Source organism: Filicampus tigris, chromosome 18 (assembly GCF_054856515.1).
Source record: "Filicampus tigris isolate MCC_2025a chromosome 18, RoL_Ftig_1.0, whole genome shotgun sequence".
Classification (NCBI taxonomy): Eukaryota; Metazoa; Chordata; class Actinopteri; order Syngnathiformes; family Syngnathidae; genus Filicampus; species Filicampus tigris.
Window position 1 is genome coordinate 5,187,753 of NC_141234.1, and position 19,230 is coordinate 5,206,982.

The 19,230-nt window shown below is 42.3% G+C and overlaps 4 protein-coding genes across 4 annotated transcripts; 3 read left to right on the forward strand and 1 right to left on the reverse strand.

Annotated features, from left to right (window-relative positions):
• The first annotated feature begins 1,412 nt into the window (after nucleotides 1-1,412).
• paqr7a (progestin and adipoQ receptor family member VII, a) lies at nucleotides 1,413-5,441 on the forward strand. Its single transcript, XM_086015151.1, has 2 exons — nucleotides 1,413-1,514; nucleotides 2,252-5,441. The coding sequence occupies exon 2, from the start codon at nucleotides 2,264-2,266 to the stop codon at nucleotides 3,326-3,328; it is 1,065 nt and encodes a 354-aa protein (XP_085871277.1). The 5' UTR covers nucleotides 1,413-1,514; nucleotides 2,252-2,263; the 3' UTR covers nucleotides 3,329-5,441.
• A 1,517-nt stretch (nucleotides 5,442-6,958) lies between these two features.
• sh3bgrl3 (SH3 domain binding glutamate-rich protein like 3) lies at nucleotides 6,959-10,822 on the forward strand. The gene is made up of 3 exons (XM_086015392.1): nucleotides 6,959-7,120; nucleotides 7,890-8,057; nucleotides 9,410-10,822. Exons 1-3 carry the CDS (start codon nucleotides 7,076-7,078, stop codon nucleotides 9,473-9,475), a joined length of 279 nt encoding a protein of 92 aa, XP_085871518.1. The 5' UTR covers nucleotides 6,959-7,075; the 3' UTR covers nucleotides 9,476-10,822.
• Nucleotides 10,823-11,312: 490 nt separating this feature from the next.
• LOC147132104 (putative histone deacetylase 1-B) lies at nucleotides 11,313-15,848 on the forward strand. The gene is made up of 12 exons (XM_086015156.1): nucleotides 11,313-11,495; nucleotides 11,895-12,007; nucleotides 12,725-12,842; nucleotides 12,916-12,990; nucleotides 13,066-13,204; nucleotides 13,430-13,571; nucleotides 13,651-13,743; nucleotides 13,811-13,919; nucleotides 14,438-14,818; nucleotides 15,148-15,303; nucleotides 15,364-15,409; nucleotides 15,477-15,848. The coding sequence occupies exons 1-12, from the start codon at nucleotides 11,447-11,449 to the stop codon at nucleotides 15,502-15,504; spliced, it is 1,449 nt and encodes a 482-aa protein (XP_085871282.1). The 5' UTR covers nucleotides 11,313-11,446; the 3' UTR covers nucleotides 15,505-15,848.
• A 33-nt stretch (nucleotides 15,849-15,881) lies between these two features.
• On the reverse strand, nucleotides 15,882-19,075 carry eif3i (eukaryotic translation initiation factor 3, subunit I). Its single transcript, XM_086015160.1, has 11 exons — nucleotides 18,910-19,075; nucleotides 18,541-18,633; nucleotides 18,249-18,336; nucleotides 18,101-18,166; nucleotides 17,866-18,015; nucleotides 17,389-17,516; nucleotides 17,180-17,290; nucleotides 16,802-16,891; nucleotides 16,655-16,728; nucleotides 16,229-16,321; nucleotides 15,882-16,148 (listed from the first exon to the last, which is right to left on the reverse strand). Exons 1-11 carry the CDS (start codon nucleotides 18,910-18,912, stop codon nucleotides 16,067-16,069), a joined length of 978 nt encoding a protein of 325 aa, XP_085871286.1. The 5' UTR covers nucleotides 18,913-19,075; the 3' UTR covers nucleotides 15,882-16,066.
• Between the last annotated feature and the right edge of the window lie 155 nt (nucleotides 19,076-19,230).

The window sequence follows — 19,230 nt, forward strand, 5'->3', positions numbered from 1 at the left end:
TCCAAACAAAAGGCCAGCCCAAGGACCCCCCATGGGCCTTCTGCGCTCCATCCCGACTCTCATTAGAGGTGACAGGCCATATATTGTACACGGAAAGCTAAAACAAAGTGCTCAGCAAAAAAGAGCAGGGTATTAATAAGAAAAGTCACACCGGTGGCGGGAGAGCTCTGGGAATTCTCCAGGCGAAATGCCGCCTCCACATGATATGAGTGGAGCCAATTAGAAGCCGGAGATGCACCGCCATGTGTCGTCCTTTTCCCGTGCAGTCAAAGAAAAATGTCAGCTGTCTACTGGTTTGCGGGACGGCAACACATCTGGGGATAGAAAGTGGACAGCCTTACTGTTTATTTGTTTTTGTTACATTGGACTACGGCGGGCAGTGACGGTGAATTTAAAAAAAAATGAAAAGCAAAAAAATCTATATCTTTCTAGTGATATAAAATATTCAAACACATCATTTAGTTAATGGAGTGAAATGCCCATCCCGAGTGAAATCTGACAGTCATTACAGTCTAATTAAAACCTCCCGAAAGGACTCAGAAATAACCCATATGAGCACAGCTAGTCAATAAATGGATTCACATGTAATTTGTTAAAACTCTGCACATTGATTTAGTTTCCTCGCTAAGCTTTCACAAAAAAAGACCTCCAGAGGACAACAAAGACCTTAACATTATTAACCTTCATTTATTTCCATGTCAAGAACACAACAGCAATGCTACACAAAACATAGGACTTCACTAAATTGGTTATTCATCGTTATGCACACAAGGTAATGAAATAGATAAGCAGGAAAAGCTTGTACAACCTCAGTGCTGCTTTCACACCCACTCCCTGCAGTCTGCTGTTCAGTTATAAAGACAGAAGCTAATAAGATAAACTCTTATTAATTATATGCTTTTTTTGAAATTATCTTTTTAATTTGGATGACGTTTTTTGTAATGGGTACTGTATTTGTATTTATTTGCTGACCAATACTTTTCATTGTCATTTTATTAAATTCTTAATTTGTTTTTGTTCAATTTTTAGTGCACAGTCCAAAATTAAACTCAATTACTATCACAGTACAATACATTAAATTGCGTTAGGCCTATTTTTATTAAACAATATGAAAATATCAAATAATACAATCGTAGAACCCAGTCAAATCAGCAAAGTTCCCTGTATGCACCCTTCATAGGTGTGTCACTGGTTTCAAAGTAAAAGCTTTTGCAATAAAACACTAAGAATTACAACATCAAGGTCCTGATTTTCTCCATCGGCGCACGCAGTAGCACACTACTGATCAATAAACTAGCACAATGCTGCCCATACGAGCAATTCTGCTATACTTTCAATTTTAAACATACACTTTTATTTTGTTTGCAGTGTACGCCTTAATGTTTCGCTTCACTTCCGTCTGTGAACTTGACACCGTGCTCATCTGTTGCATATTTCTCATCTGGGCGAGGACGTCGACAGAGGACGGACGGACGAGGGGAGGAAGTTTTGTGGCGAAAAAGGCAGCCGACACGGTGAGATAAGGCTCCTTAACATTAACCTAACATCACTGGAAACTTGTGCACCTCCATGACAGGAAAATGTGCGGAAGAAACAACTTTCCCCAACTTCTTCGCCACACGTGAGGGCTTCAGGACGTGATATTAGATTGCTTCGGTTTTCTGTCAGCCCCGCCCCCACCGCTCCATTTTCACACTTATAGAAGAACTTGGCAAATGTATTTCGGCTTGACTTGAAGTTACATTAATACTAGTGTGAATGAAATGAAATGAAATGCTGTACATTGAATGGAGTCCCTCAATTCATCTTCTGTCGTGAGTGGAGGGGATGTCAGCGTGACGTCTCATACACAGGTCGGCGATACCTGATGTAAATTCTCACGTTTTACAAAAATTACAGATTTGGCCAGTACTGAACAATGAAAGTGATAAGATAGACAAGATAATTATTTTCATGATTCATTTTTGATGACCCATCAAAACGGGATCTAATTAATAAAAGGAACACCAACGCCAGAGTTTAAAGATTCTGCTTCAAACATCAGGTCAGAAAATAACCACTTGTTTGCCAGTTTGCCATTTTTTCATGTCAGGCTGCTAATTTAAAGGCAAATGCGCCACTGTGTGTGGCGCCCAAATTTGTAAATCAGACTCTGTCGGTGCCTCACCAGCCATGAAACTCGCCGCAGATTACTGACGGATATCAAGGATATGGAATCAATTCTCAAAGGGTTTTCCGTACTTGTCGGCAGCTACCCCCCGCCATGACGACTATCGTGATGGAGCGAATCGGGCGTCTCTTCATCAGCCTGCAGCACATCAAACAGGTCCCCTGCCTGCTGACCTCCGAGGCCTCTCCCTCCATGCCCGGCACCGTGCGTGACACCGAGGTGCCCCACTTCTTCCGCGAGCGCTACGTCCGCGCCGGCTACAGGCCTCTCCACCAGTGTTGGCGCTACTACTTCCTGTCCGCCTTCCGCCGCCACAACGAGACCATCAACATCTGGACGCACCTGCTCGCCTTCTTGTCCCTCCTGGCCAAGATGAGCTACGTGGCGCAGACGGTGGATTTGGCGCGGGACCGGCACGCGTGGCCCCTGCTGATCCTCATCCTGTCTGCGCTCAACTACACGGCGTGGAGCGTGGCGGCGCACCTCCTGGGCGGCAAGTCGGAGTTGTGCCACTACGCTTTCTTCTTCCTGGACTACGTGGGCGTGGCGCAGTACCAGTACGGCAGCGCGGCGGTGCACTACTACTACGCGGCCGAGGAAGGGTTCCATCGGCGCGTGGGTGCCGTCTTCATGCCCGTGGCGGCGTTTCTCAGCTGGTTCTCCTGTCTGGGCTGCTGCTACGGAAAGTACCGGAATCACACCCTACCGCCTTGGGTGCGCAAGGTGGGCCAGGTGGCGCCATCCACCATCGCCTACATGTGGGACATCAGCCCCGTGGTGCACAGACTCCTCCTCAGCAACGCCGACGCAGACCCGGCCGTTGTGTACCACATGAGCCACATCGCCTTCTTCCTGGGCTGCGCCGTCTTCTTCGCCTTCCCTGTGCTGGAGCGCTGCTGGCCGGGAGGTTGCGACTTCCTGGGTCAGGGCCACCAGCTGTTTCACGTTCTGCTTTCCTGCTGCACCATGTGCCAGATCCACGCCTCGCACCTGGACTACGGCAGGCGGCGGCAGGTGTACGCGCCGCAACATGCCGGAGATGACGCGGCGCTCTTCGTCGGCCTCTACGGGCTGACGCTGCTCGTGTGCATGCTCATCGCTGCGTTCATGTTGAGGAAGGCTAAAAGGCTGCTGGAGCGCCAGGCCAAGTCCAAGTGAAACAGTGAACTAACGAGTACCTCACTGATACCTACAGTACTACTGCAAAATATTAGGTAAACCTAATGAGATCCAATACAAGAGCGTGACACAATTTACGGTCCAGACCCATTTAAGGCTTGTGAAATTTTTTTTGTTTTGTTTTACACACCCCACACAATCTGAATACATTTAAACTTATCAAAACAGTCAACTTAATCTTATTTGGGTGCAATTATTACTGCAGCGAAGTATGGAACCTTCTTACTGTTAATTACGCTGCATCCTTTCCAGTAGACCTCAGTGTTGACTGCACAACTCCAAATGCCGACGTGTGTGTATACTGTAAACCCCCTCCAAAAAATAAGAATTGCTTGACCACAGTATACTACCATTAAAATAAATACAACTAAAATCTAAAATAAGGAATTACTCATTTTCTGATCCGATATTCTTTATACAGCTCTTGTAATGGACCTCAACGGAATGTGTGTGTATACCTAGTGTTATCTTTTGTATTATTTCATAAATATAATTACAAATTAACTTCTCTTTGGCAAAATTATTGCTAGACAGTCATTAACGTGAACGCAATCCACTTTATGACGACGGCCGGATTGTAAATGGGACAATTGAGTGTATCCGTACAATTTCAAGCACTTGATGTGGCTTACACGCTCATTAGCATGTTTATTAATATTTATGTTTTGCTCTTGTGCATTGTGATAAGGGAAGGTGTCCTTTTAATAGCACTTTTAGGTGACTTGAATACATGTTGACACGTTTGCAAAGAAGGGACTGCACATGATGTGTCTTACATCAACGGTGTCTTTTTGACAATCTTGTGGCTGTTTGGTGAACACAAATGCAGTTGTATTCACAACGCCTTAAATGAACTCCAGTGGGGCCAACTTTAGAGCTTGGTTTAATGTGGAAAAATCCACCGAATGTGCCTTCAGTATCAACACTGCACTGCTTGCAGCAATCATTGTTGTTTGAAATAATATAGCATACAGTACATGTAGCCTAGCCCCTTGGTGTCACTCAGCCCCGATCATTTTTCAGTGACAACAAAAGTGTTGCGTAACGGGCCCAAAGCAGTCTCTCGTTTTGTTTCCATGAAAACCCTCCAGCTGGGTGTTTTGCCTTCACGCTGTCCAAAAGTACAGTGGAAAGCCACCAAAAGTGGAGACGAGTGTGTTGTGTTTTGCCCTTTTCCTAGAAATAGCTTCCATTTTGGGTGCACTTTTAGAAGATTACCGAGTCGAGAGTTTGTGAACGTACGAGCCTTGAAATGACCGCTTCAGACCAAAATGGATGACTTCCTGTTCAGCGACGGGGTTGTGTTCAGGAACCCTAAAATATATCTTTGGAAGAAGACTAAGAAACAGGAAATTTTTTTTAGAGGGTAGCGCTCCCAGATAATTTTACGAAGTATATAGCTGAATTAGCATGATTGCTCATGGCTAAAAAGACACCAGTGAATCACCACAAATTCACTTTTACAATATTTCCTATGGGCAATTTAAAAATCCACTCCATCGTATACACATTTTCGAACCAAGTACTTTACTACACGAAAGTGAATTTCCCGCAAAATAAGCTAAGCATATGTCTCTTTTTATTTTACATTCTATAGTCATCCTTGAGGGGCGAAATGCAACTGCGATATTCACATGCAGCACACGGGGAGCGCGCAGCTGATTGGCCGGCCTCACGGGGGTCTCGCACCGCTTGTGCGGTCTCCATGGCAGCCTTTTAAAGCCCGCGTGTTCCACCCGGCGTGGCCTCAGCGTGCATTTGCATATGGTTGCACACTGTGTTGACGTGATTGAGTGAATGAGTGCCTCGTTTGACACGGTGGACAAATCAGCACATTATGTCCTCGGGGCTGAGCGATACCTTTCTTTGATACTTGAGGGAAACAATATGTGTGCACTGAAGGGATGTGGGGCATTGATTTGTAAGACGCAAAATGGTCAGAACATGATGTTTTTCTACTGTTTTAATTCTAAAACAATGTATATGGCCTTTGTGCCTGGTTGAACACCCTTAAGAGTGGAATCTTATGGAAAATGTACTTTTTAATGTTTTAGGTCCAGTCAAAAAGTGTGAAATAAACAGCTTAAGTAAAGATTTTGATCTGACTATTTCTCAAAATGTATCTGTGAGCGGGATTTTTATGTAACAGCGGGGCAAATTTACATAACTCCCCCATGCTGAGTTTCTCCGCCCGTGACTGGGAGACAAGGCTGGTCCAACATTCAGAGTCACTTTCAAGCGAAGGTTGAACCACACTAAAATGCTCATCTTATATCAAAGCTACAAATCTAAGCAGAGCTGCAGTGCTCTTTTGTTGTTGTTGTTGCTAATTACACTGGCCAACAGCAGATTTTCATCTGGGCTGATTTTATTTGTTTTTAAATTTGACCTATAAAAGCTTGCACAACATGGCTTTTACCATGCGTTGTATTTTATAGCTATGAGTCTATGACATTTCAGAAAAAAATTCCACCGGTGGCTGAACATAACCATTCATAAATATTACAAATATATATTACTATATTACAGATTCTATTATTGTTATATTAGCATAAAGCGGCTCAGATAATAGATGGTTATTATTGGCATTATGAAAACCTGATGTGCTCGAGAAAAAAAATGAGGGCAGATTCAGAATCAGTGTGGAAAAATGCATCTAGAAATGTTTACGTGCATCTCTGAATAAAAACATTTAGTAAAAGTTTGTTGACCAGTGTCATTGATTTTTTTTTTTTTTTTTTTTTTGAGGGGGGTCTCCTTTTAAATAAAAAAAAAATGAATGAGGCGAATGATGTGGCTGTTTTGGACTCTCACCATCATTCCTTGTGTGTGACTCACTGAAGACAAATGTGAAGAGCCCCTCCTTGTCCTGAACAATAAGTCCCCCACCCCAATTAAACTCGAGACTTAATGACGCTGAAAACATTAGAAAGCATTCAACATGCCACGCAACACTGCACAGCTGAACCCAGATGACTGTACTGTGATAATTAGACCTTAACTCTCAGGATAATGTGTCCATAAAGCTGATGATTATGGTTCCATGGATGGCAATACCAAACCCACAAAGTGTTTTGGGAAATATTGAAGGGGCTAAAAGAATTTTATAGGACATTTTTCATTGTCTAAATGCATTTTGTGCACATCAGCTTCCCTCACAAAAAACTTCATACACTCAAATCACAAATATGGGCGAATTGGCGAAAAATATGGTCCTAAGTGATTATAGGGCAGACAAAGCTGGTGCATTTTATTTTTTCAGTATCATTTTAAATGGGTTGTGTGCCTGAAATAAAATTCATAGTCTAATTATTTTCACAACTTAATTATTTACATTTATATCACTTGGGTCTATTATGGTAATGCTAAAGATGAAATTATTATTTAGTACATTCTATTTATAATGAATATTTGCAATAACTAAATTGTGTGTCTATTATTAATGCTGTAGTTGCAATGATTTATCATTTTACATTTCTTAATTAAATAATACCCTATTTTGTCTCTATCCTACATTAAAGGCTACAAGTCTACACTTGATTGTTTAATTAAAAAAAAAAAATAGTATACACTCGCACGATAGGAAGTTGTTTTATTTTGATAGTCTCACACTACTTCTGCACCGGACTTTTGCTCTCATCAAGCTTGACGTGGTTACTTGAGACCACCGCTAGGCGAGCAGAACCGCGGAAAAAGGAGAAAGAAGAACAATTAGAACCCAAAAAAATGGGGATCAAACTGTACTACACCACTGTAACTGCCTCGCGGACGGTGAGTGGCTCAGCAGAGCGTCGCTAAACTTATGTTTTGTGTGTGGGTTTTTTTTTTCTTTCTGGTAAGCTAACAGCGGCGAGTTTCGCACCAGACACACCCCAGCCTCATCCGCTAGCTTTCTTATGGCGGGCCCACGGACGACTGATTTAGTAGCTCAAACCTTTTTAAAAAAATTAAACTTACTTATTGATCATAAAAAAGGTAAGTTAAGTTTGTAGTTGGGTTTAAAACACCTACGGGAAATCGTTCGGGGGCGGTCGTTTTCCCAGGTGGCGGAAAAAAATAAAAGGGCTGATAACGTCAAGTGGGACTCACCCCCACCCACTCAATTACATTGTGTATTTTTTTTTTTAAATGCATCATTTAAAAAACAAAGTAAAATGCAAACATATTAGTTTAAATTTGAAATGAATATATCATCCATTTAAATAAATACAAATGTTTATATTTGTGCTAAATTGGGTAAAATAGTACTTTTTATTTGTAGCTTTATATGTGGTAGGCCCAGCATGGGTTAAGGTTTGTCATTTGGGTTTCGAATCATGGTTTCAAGCAGCCCCTAGGTTGAGAAACATTTCTTGGAATTTAGACAATATAAGATAAGTGCGCTTTCAATGGTAGTTTCTAGTTGTCTTGGACTAGGGTGTGGTCAAGAAGATATTCACACCCAACTTCCCCATCAGAAAGATAGCCGCGGTATATTATTCAGCCCCAAGAATATATATGTAGCAATAACCTTTTGTGTTTGAACTAACTTGTTTTGTAGGTCAAATCCCAGCAGGCAGAAGTGATGCGCATTCTGGACAGCAAAAGCATCCAGTACGAGCTGGTGGACATCTCGGTGGGCGGCGAGTTGCGTGACGAGATGCGCAGCAAAGCAGGGAACCCCACGGCCGTCCCTCCGCAACTCTTCAACGAGGACCAGTACTGCGGGGTGAGAAGCTGTCAGCTGCTGTTGTTCACTTCTGCTGTGGAAGTGTATTTTTCTACAGATGGGCATCGCCTAACCGCTACCGCGTTCCGTCCTGCATATTTAATCGACCACGTGGTCCCGGTCCATCCCTTGTCGGCGTCAGCCAATTGGCATCGAGAACGTAATCTTCCCATCACAAAAGCAGGCGCCGCACGAGCAGACAAAACAAAGAAAAAATATCAAACAAAAACAACAAACACACACAGCGTGGTGATCGGCACATGTCATTGCGTCTGTGGGACAGCAAAGTACACAACACTTTTATTTGTTTATTTTTTTTCCTTACTCGGCCGTGTGTCAGGAGTGCGGCACCTGCATGTGATGTTGTACAGGTTAATTCCGTTCTCGGCGTCATTTGGCTGACTCATATCGACTGGGACCACGTGGGTCGATTAAATACGCAGACAGGAAATAGGCGATGCGCAGCTCTGGTATTTTCCCCAAAATAAATCATGTGACTTGAAGCTCAGGGTACATCTTGTGATAGTTTTAATTCACATTTTTAACTTTTAAAAGAGTAGAAAAGGATGTTAACAACTTTAGAATTGAACTAAAATAAAGCAAAACTACTCACCCTTTGAAGACAAACATGTAACAGAGCGCAATAATTTGAAATAGTCTACCATTGCTCGTTAGGACGTATAGTAAGATAACAGTAAACAGAGAGCCAAATCTACACTCTCATTCGTTGACGCCCACATCACTCACGAGGTCAGACCATGCCTTCTTAAAGCCCCACAAGAACAAAAATCATACCTGCATCTCACCAGTTATTCTTTAATAAAGAAAAATCTTTTTACTTTTTATTTTTGCATTCCCCGGTGGGATAACCAGTATAACACTTGATTTTGAAGATATTGCGGTTAGGGGTTTATTAATTTAATTGTAGCACACCACTCTTGCCACGTTAGTTATGTCGGCTGATGGCTACTTCGTCCATTTGCGCTTAATGCTTAGTAGCATGCCGGCTGTTGTTGTAGAGTCACTCGAGGCGCTTAAGGAAACTAATCTTCAGAAGCGCTAGAGCTGCTCGTGGAAGGCGAACAAGTTCGGCGAAGGATATGCCAAGTTGCAGATAGTGACCTGCTAGAGTTGGTGAGGCTCTGAGCGGAGAGCTACAGTCCAGGGGGTCCGGAAGTGAGTTTTCCCCCCAATGTCCAAAAGCAGTTCTCTGTCGTGTGGTACTTTGAGTGCAAGCACCAAACTCCACACACACATAATAGCAGCAGGAAAAACAAGAACAAAAGTTGGTGCAAACACTTTTGCAGTGCTTTTCGCAGTTTCATGCTAATTGTTCATTCCCCCCCTTACAGGATTACGAAATGTTCTCTGAGGCGGTGGAGGCAGACACGGTGAACCAGTTCCTGAAACTGGCGTGAATCATAACCCTTCACCCCAGAACCCGTCAATCACACTGAAGCTCCCTTTGACACCGGCTTTCATCGTATGCCATAATGAAGAATGCCAAATATCCTCAACACACGTCTTAGTTTCAGCATCGGTGTCAACCAAGCTTGTCTTAAAATTAATCAACAAATCGCCATCATCAGTCAGTCTTAATGACATGGTCTTGGTCTTACAACATTCACCTTCCTACATTCCCAAGTTGCACTTAACACAAACATGCTAGGCTAAATCCTTAAAAAAAATACTGGGATAATTGGCAACCATTTTAGGTCCCAGTCCCCAATCTTGGAGAGACCCTGATGTGGATTAAAATAGAAGTCTTTATATTCCGCTTGCTACAGAACTGTTAGTTAAGGAGTTTTTGCTTGTTTAAGCAGTATTTTGTTCATGTAAGGAATTTGACTGTATACAATGTAAGCTCTTAAGTCCAAACAAACTGGCTTCCAAATGAATTGACTCACTTGGCTAAATAAGTCTAAATTCTAGTAGAACAACTCACCCATTTTGAAGATGCCAGATGCATTGCCGTTTTTTTCAGTAACTATTATTTCCAGTTCTGTCATTACGCTTTCACCAAATTGTAGCACTTTTTTGGGGCGTACTACTGTGGTGTTTCCTCTGTATTACAAGTTAAGACAAGTTATTTTGAGCATCCTAGCTGTAAGGTTGTCTGTCAAGACGAGCCAAAAATGTGAAAAACATTACATTTCTTTGGTCAGAACATTTCAGAATGTCTGGAGGTGTTTGTAATTCCCTTCCTACCTTACTAGTTCCACTTTAAATGTTGTATTGTTGACTGAAAAGGACCAAAAAGACACCACTTCTAGTGTTCACCCATGTAGCTGGTCCTGGGTATGACCGTTTAGGACCTTATGCACTGAAACATTTACACAGTGCAAGGCTGGTGTGTTTCAATATACCTGTCACATGGAGAAATATGATTTCATTTGTTTTTGCGTGCATGTGTTATATTGACATTCTGATTATAGATAGAGAAATTTACCTCACAGCGAATACATTTCAACATGATTTTAGGTCAGGCGATTTGGGATATGGCGCAACGACAAGCCTGTATTGTTCACAATGTTTGTGCACTTGTTTTTGTATCAATGTACGGTTGTCTGTGGATGGCCATATAAGGATATGTTATGTTCCGGTCACATTCCACGTCTGAGCTCTTTGCTTTGTGTTTGGACCAATTCCCCTTGGCCGAAATGAAAACAAGTAGAAGAAAATAGGGAATAAAATGCTGTTATCTTCCAAGAAGATTGTGATATGTCATGTATGGGTTGCAAAATTAAAAATGAAGTTGATTCAAACTGTTGATTTTTTTCTCTTAATTTTATTATCTGTTAATTACACTTTTGAATTTGTATTTTTGTATATTTTATATATTTGTACATATTAATCTGTTTCTAATTGTATTTGTGTAGTAATTTCATATTTTATATTGATTTGGTTTATTTTTTACTAAGATATAAAATTATTCAACATTTTATTCATTTAGGTATCTTTAAAAAATATAAACAAGCGATTTTATTAAAATATAAACTTCTGTACATTTTCATTATTTTGTCAAATGTCATTATATCTGACTTTCATTTGGAATAGTTATACGTTTGTTGTAATATACGTTTTCCGTAATTACATGGTAATTCAATACGGGCATGAAATATTAATTTAGGTTCAATCTTATTCAAATTATAGGATTGAATTTCCTTCGTGTATTAATCATTTTTGGCAAGCACAGGCCACCATATGAGTCTCGTAATGTTTAACGCGTAAATCCGACTGTGGGTTTTTGACCCTGTGGCGTCTCGTTTTGCAATAACGGCGCCTCCCAACCGGGCGGTGCAAGGAAACGTTTGGCTGGGGACCAAAACACGCACGCACGAGAGTCCACACAGGAACCGCTGTTAAGTAGTGGCTTAATTGGATGTAAAATGGCGCTGTCGCAAGGAACAAAGAAGAAAGTTTGCTATTATTACGATGGTAATTATTCCCTTTTGTGCATTGCACGGCTCTTTTGGCGGACTGTGGATGCTTTGAAATGCACGCGTGATACCTCTTAAAAGTGCGACGCCGGTCGGGCTAGCCGGTTTAGCAGCAGACGGCTAACTAGCTCGCGTGCTAAGCTCACAAATCTGCTGCTAGTGTAAATGCACAGAAGACAATATTGCGTTGTCAAACTAAGCCTAAACCACATTATGAATTTAACGCGTTGGAAGCGCTTATTTTGTATGCTTAAGGTGAATAGTGGGAGTTTGGCACCGGTCCCACTACAGCTAATGGGTGCTAAAGACCCTTGCTAACTTTTCTGACTGTCAGTGACAATTCAATTGTGACTCTCCGAATCAGAATCATAATAGTTATTGTATTTTTATTTGACAGGTGACGTGGGGAACTATTATTACGGTCAGGGTCACCCCATGAAGCCTCACAGGATCCGTATGACACACAACCTGCTCCTCAACTATGGCCTGTATAGGAAGATGGAGATCTATGTGAGTAGCCAATGCTATAGAAACTTGACATTAGGATGCAATAAAAAAAATATGTATTTCATGTGCGTATATGTTCTTTATTTGATTTTTGGAGTTTTTGTATAAATATTCAAATATAACAAGTATTTTTATTTTGGTGTATTGTTTTAAGTGATCTCTCTAACATCACATGTTAAGAAAACGTTTATTTTAAAATAAATGTGCATTTTTTAAAACATTTTGGATGGATATTTTATTGATTTTCTACTATGATGCATCTATTATTAATTGAAATGTGACAAAAGTATAAATGTTTATTTTTCATGTATTTTAAAAACAATTTTGACAAAAAATCAGTGGATATGACTTAATTTTTTTTATTTTGGTGTATATTGTTTATTTCTCTAATTGTATTGACATAAAAATAATTCTGATATCAAAGATGCAAAATAAGTTTTTTTTAAAAACTGTTTGTATTTTATTTCCCTAACTATTTTTAATTGTAAGGTAAGTATATATAAAAATATATATGGAAAATATTTGTAATTAGGTCATTTTAATTATCTAATTCATGAAATTTAATCGATTCTAATACCCCCTTCCCCCCAAAAAAATATATATATACAATTTTGACAAATCTTTAGGGGAATATTGTTCAAATATTAAGATTCAGAAGTTAATGATAATGTATATTAATTTTGGCTCGCACTTACATGACATGTGACTCTGTGTCCATAGAGGCCACACAAAGCCAGTGGCGAGGAGATGACCAAGTACCACAGCGACGACTACATCAAGTTCCTCAGGTCCATCAGGCCGGACAACATGTCAGAATACAGCAAGCAGATGCAAAGATGTGAGGTTTTTTTTTTTTTTGTGATGTAAAATGTGCACATTACAAATCACTCACTTGTATTTTCCTCACACAGTCAACGTGGGAGAAGACTGTCCGGTGTTTGACGGCCTGTTTGAGTTCTGTCAGCTCTCCACCGGCGGCTCCGTGGGTGCGTTTGTCCAACCAAGCTGCGCATTCCACATGAATCCCCACAAAGACCCTTAATTTTTTTATGGATCTCCAGCGGGCGCGGTGAAGCTGAACAAGCAGCAGACAGACATTGCCGTCAACTGGGCGGGAGGACTCCACCACGCCAAGAAGTCGGAGGCGTCTGGTTTCTGCTACGTCAACGACATCGTGCTCGCCATCCTCGAGCTGCTCAAGTAAGCCTGGTGGATTTCTAACATGCGAGGTGCTGCGTTATGAATAACTGGTTAGTAAAGGAGCGATGTATTCATCACAACGTAAATATCTTTAAATTATTGCTCACGTTTAAATGAATAAGACGTTTTTTTTTTTTTTTTTGCAGCCTTAGAAGGATTCCGAGCAGCCTTTAAACATATGTCCATCCTTGCCTCCTAAGATGTCCGTCGGTCCGTTGTGTGCAGGTACCACCAGCGAGTGTTGTACATCGACATCGACATCCATCACGGTGACGGCGTGGAGGAGGCCTTCTACACCACCGACCGCGTCATGACCGTCTCCTTCCACAAGTACGGCGAGTACTTCCCGGGCACGGGAGACCTGAGGGTGAGTTGGATTTCCGCACCTTGGACCAATCTTCCGATGGTTCACTAGACGGTCACGGTTCGGCTGCGTTCACTTGTAGGACATCGGCGCCGGGAAAGGAAAGTACTACGCTGTTAACTATCCACTGAGAGACGGCATCGATGACGAGTCTTATGAGGCCATCTTCAAACCTGCAAGTTCTTGTATCACACTCCGTCAAGTCAATATATGCAGTGTTGCTAAATGTTTGTGTGGTTTAGATCATGGCCAAAGTAATGGAGATGTACCAGCCGAGTGCGGTGGTCCTGCAGTGTGGCGCCGACTCCCTGTCAGGAGACAGACTCGGCTGCTTCAACCTCACCATCAAAGGTACACTCAAGCAAAAAGTCTTGAATGGGCTCAACAAATGAGAGAATAACACAATCGCAACGTGACAAAGTGGCATTTTACGAAAAACATGGAATGAGCACTGAGCGACGCCCTTTGAAATGTAATTTTAACACATCGACTAGGAGAACCGTTTGGAATTTCAGCCCGGGCGGGCTTATTGTTGGATCTTGAACTGAAACGCGTTCCTCTCCATAAACCATCATCTGATTTTCAAAGTTGTTGGTGCTTTGTACGTGGGCATTAGCATTTTGACACTCATAAAATAAAATCTTCCCTTGTTGCTAATGTAAGTTACAGCAAATGTAATGGGAAACTGAACTTACTGCTACATAGGAAAGTGTCTGCTCAGTACATGTCATTAATACTTATTACTCTTAGCAGTAACTATAAAAGGCCACTAGGTGACACTATCGCTTGCAGACACCATCCTGGTATTGGAGTTTTATTATGCAGCGGTGACCGTCGTCTTATTAGCTCTAATGTTTTGTCGTTTTCAGGTCACGCCAAGTGCGTGGAGTACATGAAGAGCTTCAACCTGCCGCTGCTGATGCTAGGCGGGGGCGGCTACACCATCCGCAATGTAGCGCGCTGCTGGACCTACGAGACGGCGGTGGCGCTGGACTGCTCCATCCCTAACGAGCTGCCATACAACGACTACTTTGAGTACTTCGGGCCCGACTTCAAGCTGCACATCAGCCCGTCCAACATGACCAACCAGAACACCGACGAGTACCTGGAGAAGATCAAGCAGCGCCTCTTTGAGAACTTGCGCATGCTGCCGCACGCGCCCGGCGTCCAGATGCAGGCCATACCTGAGGACGCGCCGCACCCCGACAGCGCAGATGAGGACGACGAGGACCCTGACAAACGCATTTCTAGTAAGTCTTAAAATTACCAGGTCTACGTAGTACTTCCATTTTCACGTTGGTACCGTTAGTGATAAAAGAAAAATGGCTTAAATTCGCTTAAGGTGTCACTCGCGCTATGATAGGATTCACAGATGACTCATTTTAGAGTGGAACGATTTAGTGGGATTAGGATTCGATTCGGTACGGCTCAGTTCAAGACGGTATGATGCAGTGAGTTTCTTGTCAGTTTACAATATGAATGAACTTGGCATGGAAATTGCAGTGCGGTCCCATTCCGTGTTTGGTGCGAGGTGTAAATAGTCAGTGTTTTTTGCCAAGGTGTTTGCTTTGTGCTTCAGTCCGCGCACATGACAAGAGGATAGCGTGCGACGAGGAGTTCTCAGACTCCGAGGATGAGGCTGAGGGGCAAGGTGGCGGCCGGCGGAACGTGACCAATCACAAGAAGGCCAAGCGGGTCAAGAAGGAGGAGGAGCGCGATGGCGACGAGAAGAAAGGTAAGGCTATTTCCTTTAATGATGGAAACACATATTAATCTGTTTTTTTCTGCTTTGTAGATGTGAAGGAGGATGACAAGGAGGAGGAAAAGATGGATACTTCTGTGTAAGAATATTTGACTGAAAAAAAAAAAAATTTATAAAGCAACATTTGACCTTTTTTGTCTTTTTAGAACAAAAGAAGAAGTGAAGACTACCTGAAGTCAGAAGTGTGTTAACTGCTGTTTCTAAGCTCGTGGGAGCACACACCCAGTTCCGAGAGTTAAGCGCCACCCGCCCGGATGCACCATGTAGAACAAAACAAACTGTTGTCATTTTGTTTCCTTGTGTTCCATCCAAGATGAAGAAATCCATCCTTGCGCAAATGAGCCTGATCAGTATTCACTTCCTTTTTTTTTATACATGTTAAGTCTATTTGTAATGAGACTGAATGTGCGTAATGATCATCCTTGCCGTATTTCCACATTTAAGTTATTTTGAACACATCCTATATTGTTTTTTTCATTGTGCCTGCCTTTTTAATAATAAAAAACACGTTGTGTTAATTTCAATTTTGGATAAATCACACAGGCTCAATATGAAGTCAGAGCTGTTTAGTTGAAGGTGGTAGAACAGGTGTGTGAGAGGGGGGGTGTCTTGACTCCGCAAAATGTTTATATATATATAAAAAAAAAAGGGACCTGCTTTGTTGGTTCTGTAGATGCCCACTACTCTCAAAATGGATGCCCTCTTGCCTCAAAAGGGCCACTAGCGTGCGTGCTTTTCACACCTCCAGCTCAAAGTCAAAGTACTGTGGGTCAAAGTAGTGAATTCTCACATATCCGTCCTCTCCCCCGCTGCTGTAACTGGAACACATGCACAAAAAAAACACAAATAAGCACAACAGCAAACAGACTAACTGGTGCTTCCGGACGCGTTTTCTTACCTCTTGCCATCTGGGTGAAAAGACACGCAGTTGATGGGTCCGAAATGTCCCTTGACTCTGCCGAACTCCTCCTCGTAGGCGGCGTGGAAGAACCTGAGAACCATGAGTGTTACATAACCAAAACGTGATTTCCAATGCATATTTTTCTACGCTTACAAAAAATGACAATGGCATTAATCAAAACACATTTTGCTCTTTGTGTTTTCAAGCTTTAAAAACGTTTTTCCACATCAGCATTAACTTCTGTCACCTTCCACAGAAATAAAGACTTTTTACTTACAGGTAATGTGAGACTAAGTGCTTCCCCTAGCAAGCTTACGGTACACTGCTTTTTTTCTTCTTATATTGCAAATAGTACAGTCTTTTTACAACCAGCAGAGGGAGCTTCCACATCTTGAAACCTTGTTTTGGTTTTGGGTGCCTCACCTGGCCTCAAACTTGCCGATCCTGGTGGAGGTGGTGGTCACCTCCATGGCCTCCTGACCGCCGCCCATCACCACCTGTGTCGCACACACATCTCACGGTGAGTGTTGAAGGCACACATGCTCTAACCTCACTACAGGGGACACTTGCGTGGTCCATGATGGGCGAGATGGAGGCTGAGTTGACGGGTCTCTCCGTCCTGAAGGTCTTGATGTGGTCCAGGGAGGCCGAATCAAAGAGCTGAGGAGCGTCAAATGTGACGGATATGAAAACACATGAACAAAAGTAAACATTAGTTATTGTTGGACAGGTACCAAAATGTGTGTATTAGTAAATTTACAGGAAAACAATGCATCATAATGAAAAAGGATAAATAATTTACCACCATTATTGTGACCTATAACCCGTAGAACTCAACCGTAGCCAGCCCAAAGGCTCATAACTTGAAAAAAATTCTAAGATGTGGAACTAATAATTCAAGGCAACTGCACAAATGTGGTACAGGTTCATGTACATGAAGGTAGTTACCTTGGCAGTGTTGTCCTTGGATGCAGTGATGACCATGGTAAGGTCCACCGATGTCTGGATGTCGTTGATCTGCTTGTTGTGCTCCTTGATCGTCTTCAGGATGTCCCCCGACTGGGCGCCGCCACCCGTGACGACAACAAAAGTCCGCTCAATTATGCATTTGCGAACTGCTAATGACACGGGCACCAATAAAATGGCCAGCCACTCACCTTGGCGCTGAACTGGTTAATCTCGCCGTTCTCATGGCCGGCGATGACAAACTCGCCCAGTGGCCCCCACACGGCGCTGGTGATCTTATGGTCGTTGCACGGGACGGTCAGGTAGGGCTGGTTGTCGTCTGCGCAGAAATAATTTCAATGTGGCAGCCAAAATCGTGACCACGAGTAAAACTTGATTTATTGTGCAGCCCGAATCTCAATTGATCTTCCTTTATAAAGAACTTTAATATGACTAAAAAATTAGGTCATTCATACCAGTTCAGAGGTTAAATGTTAGTTGCCTGTGCACTTAACTAATGCGTTATTATCAGATTATTTCTAATGGGGAAATTTGTGGTTTTAGTCTTTGTATACTTGTACGACAGCTAAGGATGTTGAAATGCTATTTTAAACATGGCCACATTTCATGTTTCTGGAACAGGTCAATTTCCACGGGTTTTACTGAGTAGTCAAATCTCATGATGATACCGATTTGCTGTGGATCCCGTAGGTCAAAGAAGTTGAGGAAGCACTGGTAGCCCATCTGCTTGTCCGTGGAAAACATGATGATGTTGCCACTGAAGTCAAAGCCACACGTTCTGACCGCAGAGTTGGTGTTGACCAAGGCCAACTGTTTACCTGTGAACGGATCGCATTTCAGTCTCAGTTACCAGTCAGTCCGAGCCTCAATTAAGAATTAGGTGTGATGAAACAGTTGGCTAACCCGTCTCGCAATCCCACAGCCGACAGCTGTTGTCTGCTGAACCCGTCAACACGTTCTTGGTGTCCCCTGAAGAAGGACCCGTTAAGGAAGCTGCGACTGAGTAGTGTGATACAATTAATGAAAAATGTTTTGGGAATTCTTAGGATACAGTCGCAGTCCACACACCACACCGCTCCCGTGTGTCCATTGTAGGTGCCCAGACGCTCGCCATTGACGGAGTACCACACATTTGTAACCTAAATGGGGCATAGAAATGTGTAATATTGACCACAATTAGGCGAGAGTTCACTGTTTATGTATGTAGCAGAAACACTTTGCGTATCTATGTATCACTGAGTCAAAGACGTAATTAGGGAAAGCAGTAATTGGTATTTTAATGGGTTGCAACATAAACAACAGTCTAACAGCGTGTAAATATGCTTTATTTTTGCCAAACCCACCGTGTCCTTGGCCACGGAGAAGATGAGGTCTCCTTCTCTGTTGTACTTGAGCTGAGTGATGGACCTCTCGTGGCCCTGAAGCAGGATTGGTTTCTATGGAGAAAAGAGGGACATGTGCTAGTTTATCCCCTTAAATGACTAAAACTAGTTTGCTTACTTATCAAAATATTTCATTATACGGAGACTGACAAGATACAATGTAATACAAAGACAATACGCAGCTGTTGAGCAGTTTTGTGTCATCCTCCGTGTAGCTAACAAGCCGGCGACGGTGAAAAGCTAAGCTAACGTTTGTCGCGCTCGAAACTAAAGTACAGCCTTGCAGTAAACACAGGGACATACCATTGAAAAAACACAACATATACTAACCATGTTTGCCAACCAAGCGATGAAACTCGGCGTCAGAAGGTCAATAAATCCAAATGAAGAGAGAGAAAATGGACACTCGTGTTTCTGTCGGCGAAGCCGTGACGGAAAGGAAGTGACACTATTTCCTATGCCTCGAGCAGAAGATACAGTCAGGTGCGCCCTCTCCTGTAGTGGAATGTAAACGTAACCGGCCACAACATTATTGTTGCATTTCTCGTTCATTTGGATTGGTGAAAATGAATAATATTTCGTAGTTCATATTTGTGTTTGCATTTTTTTATTTTGATTTCATACATTCAATTCTTTGGTATGTATTATAAA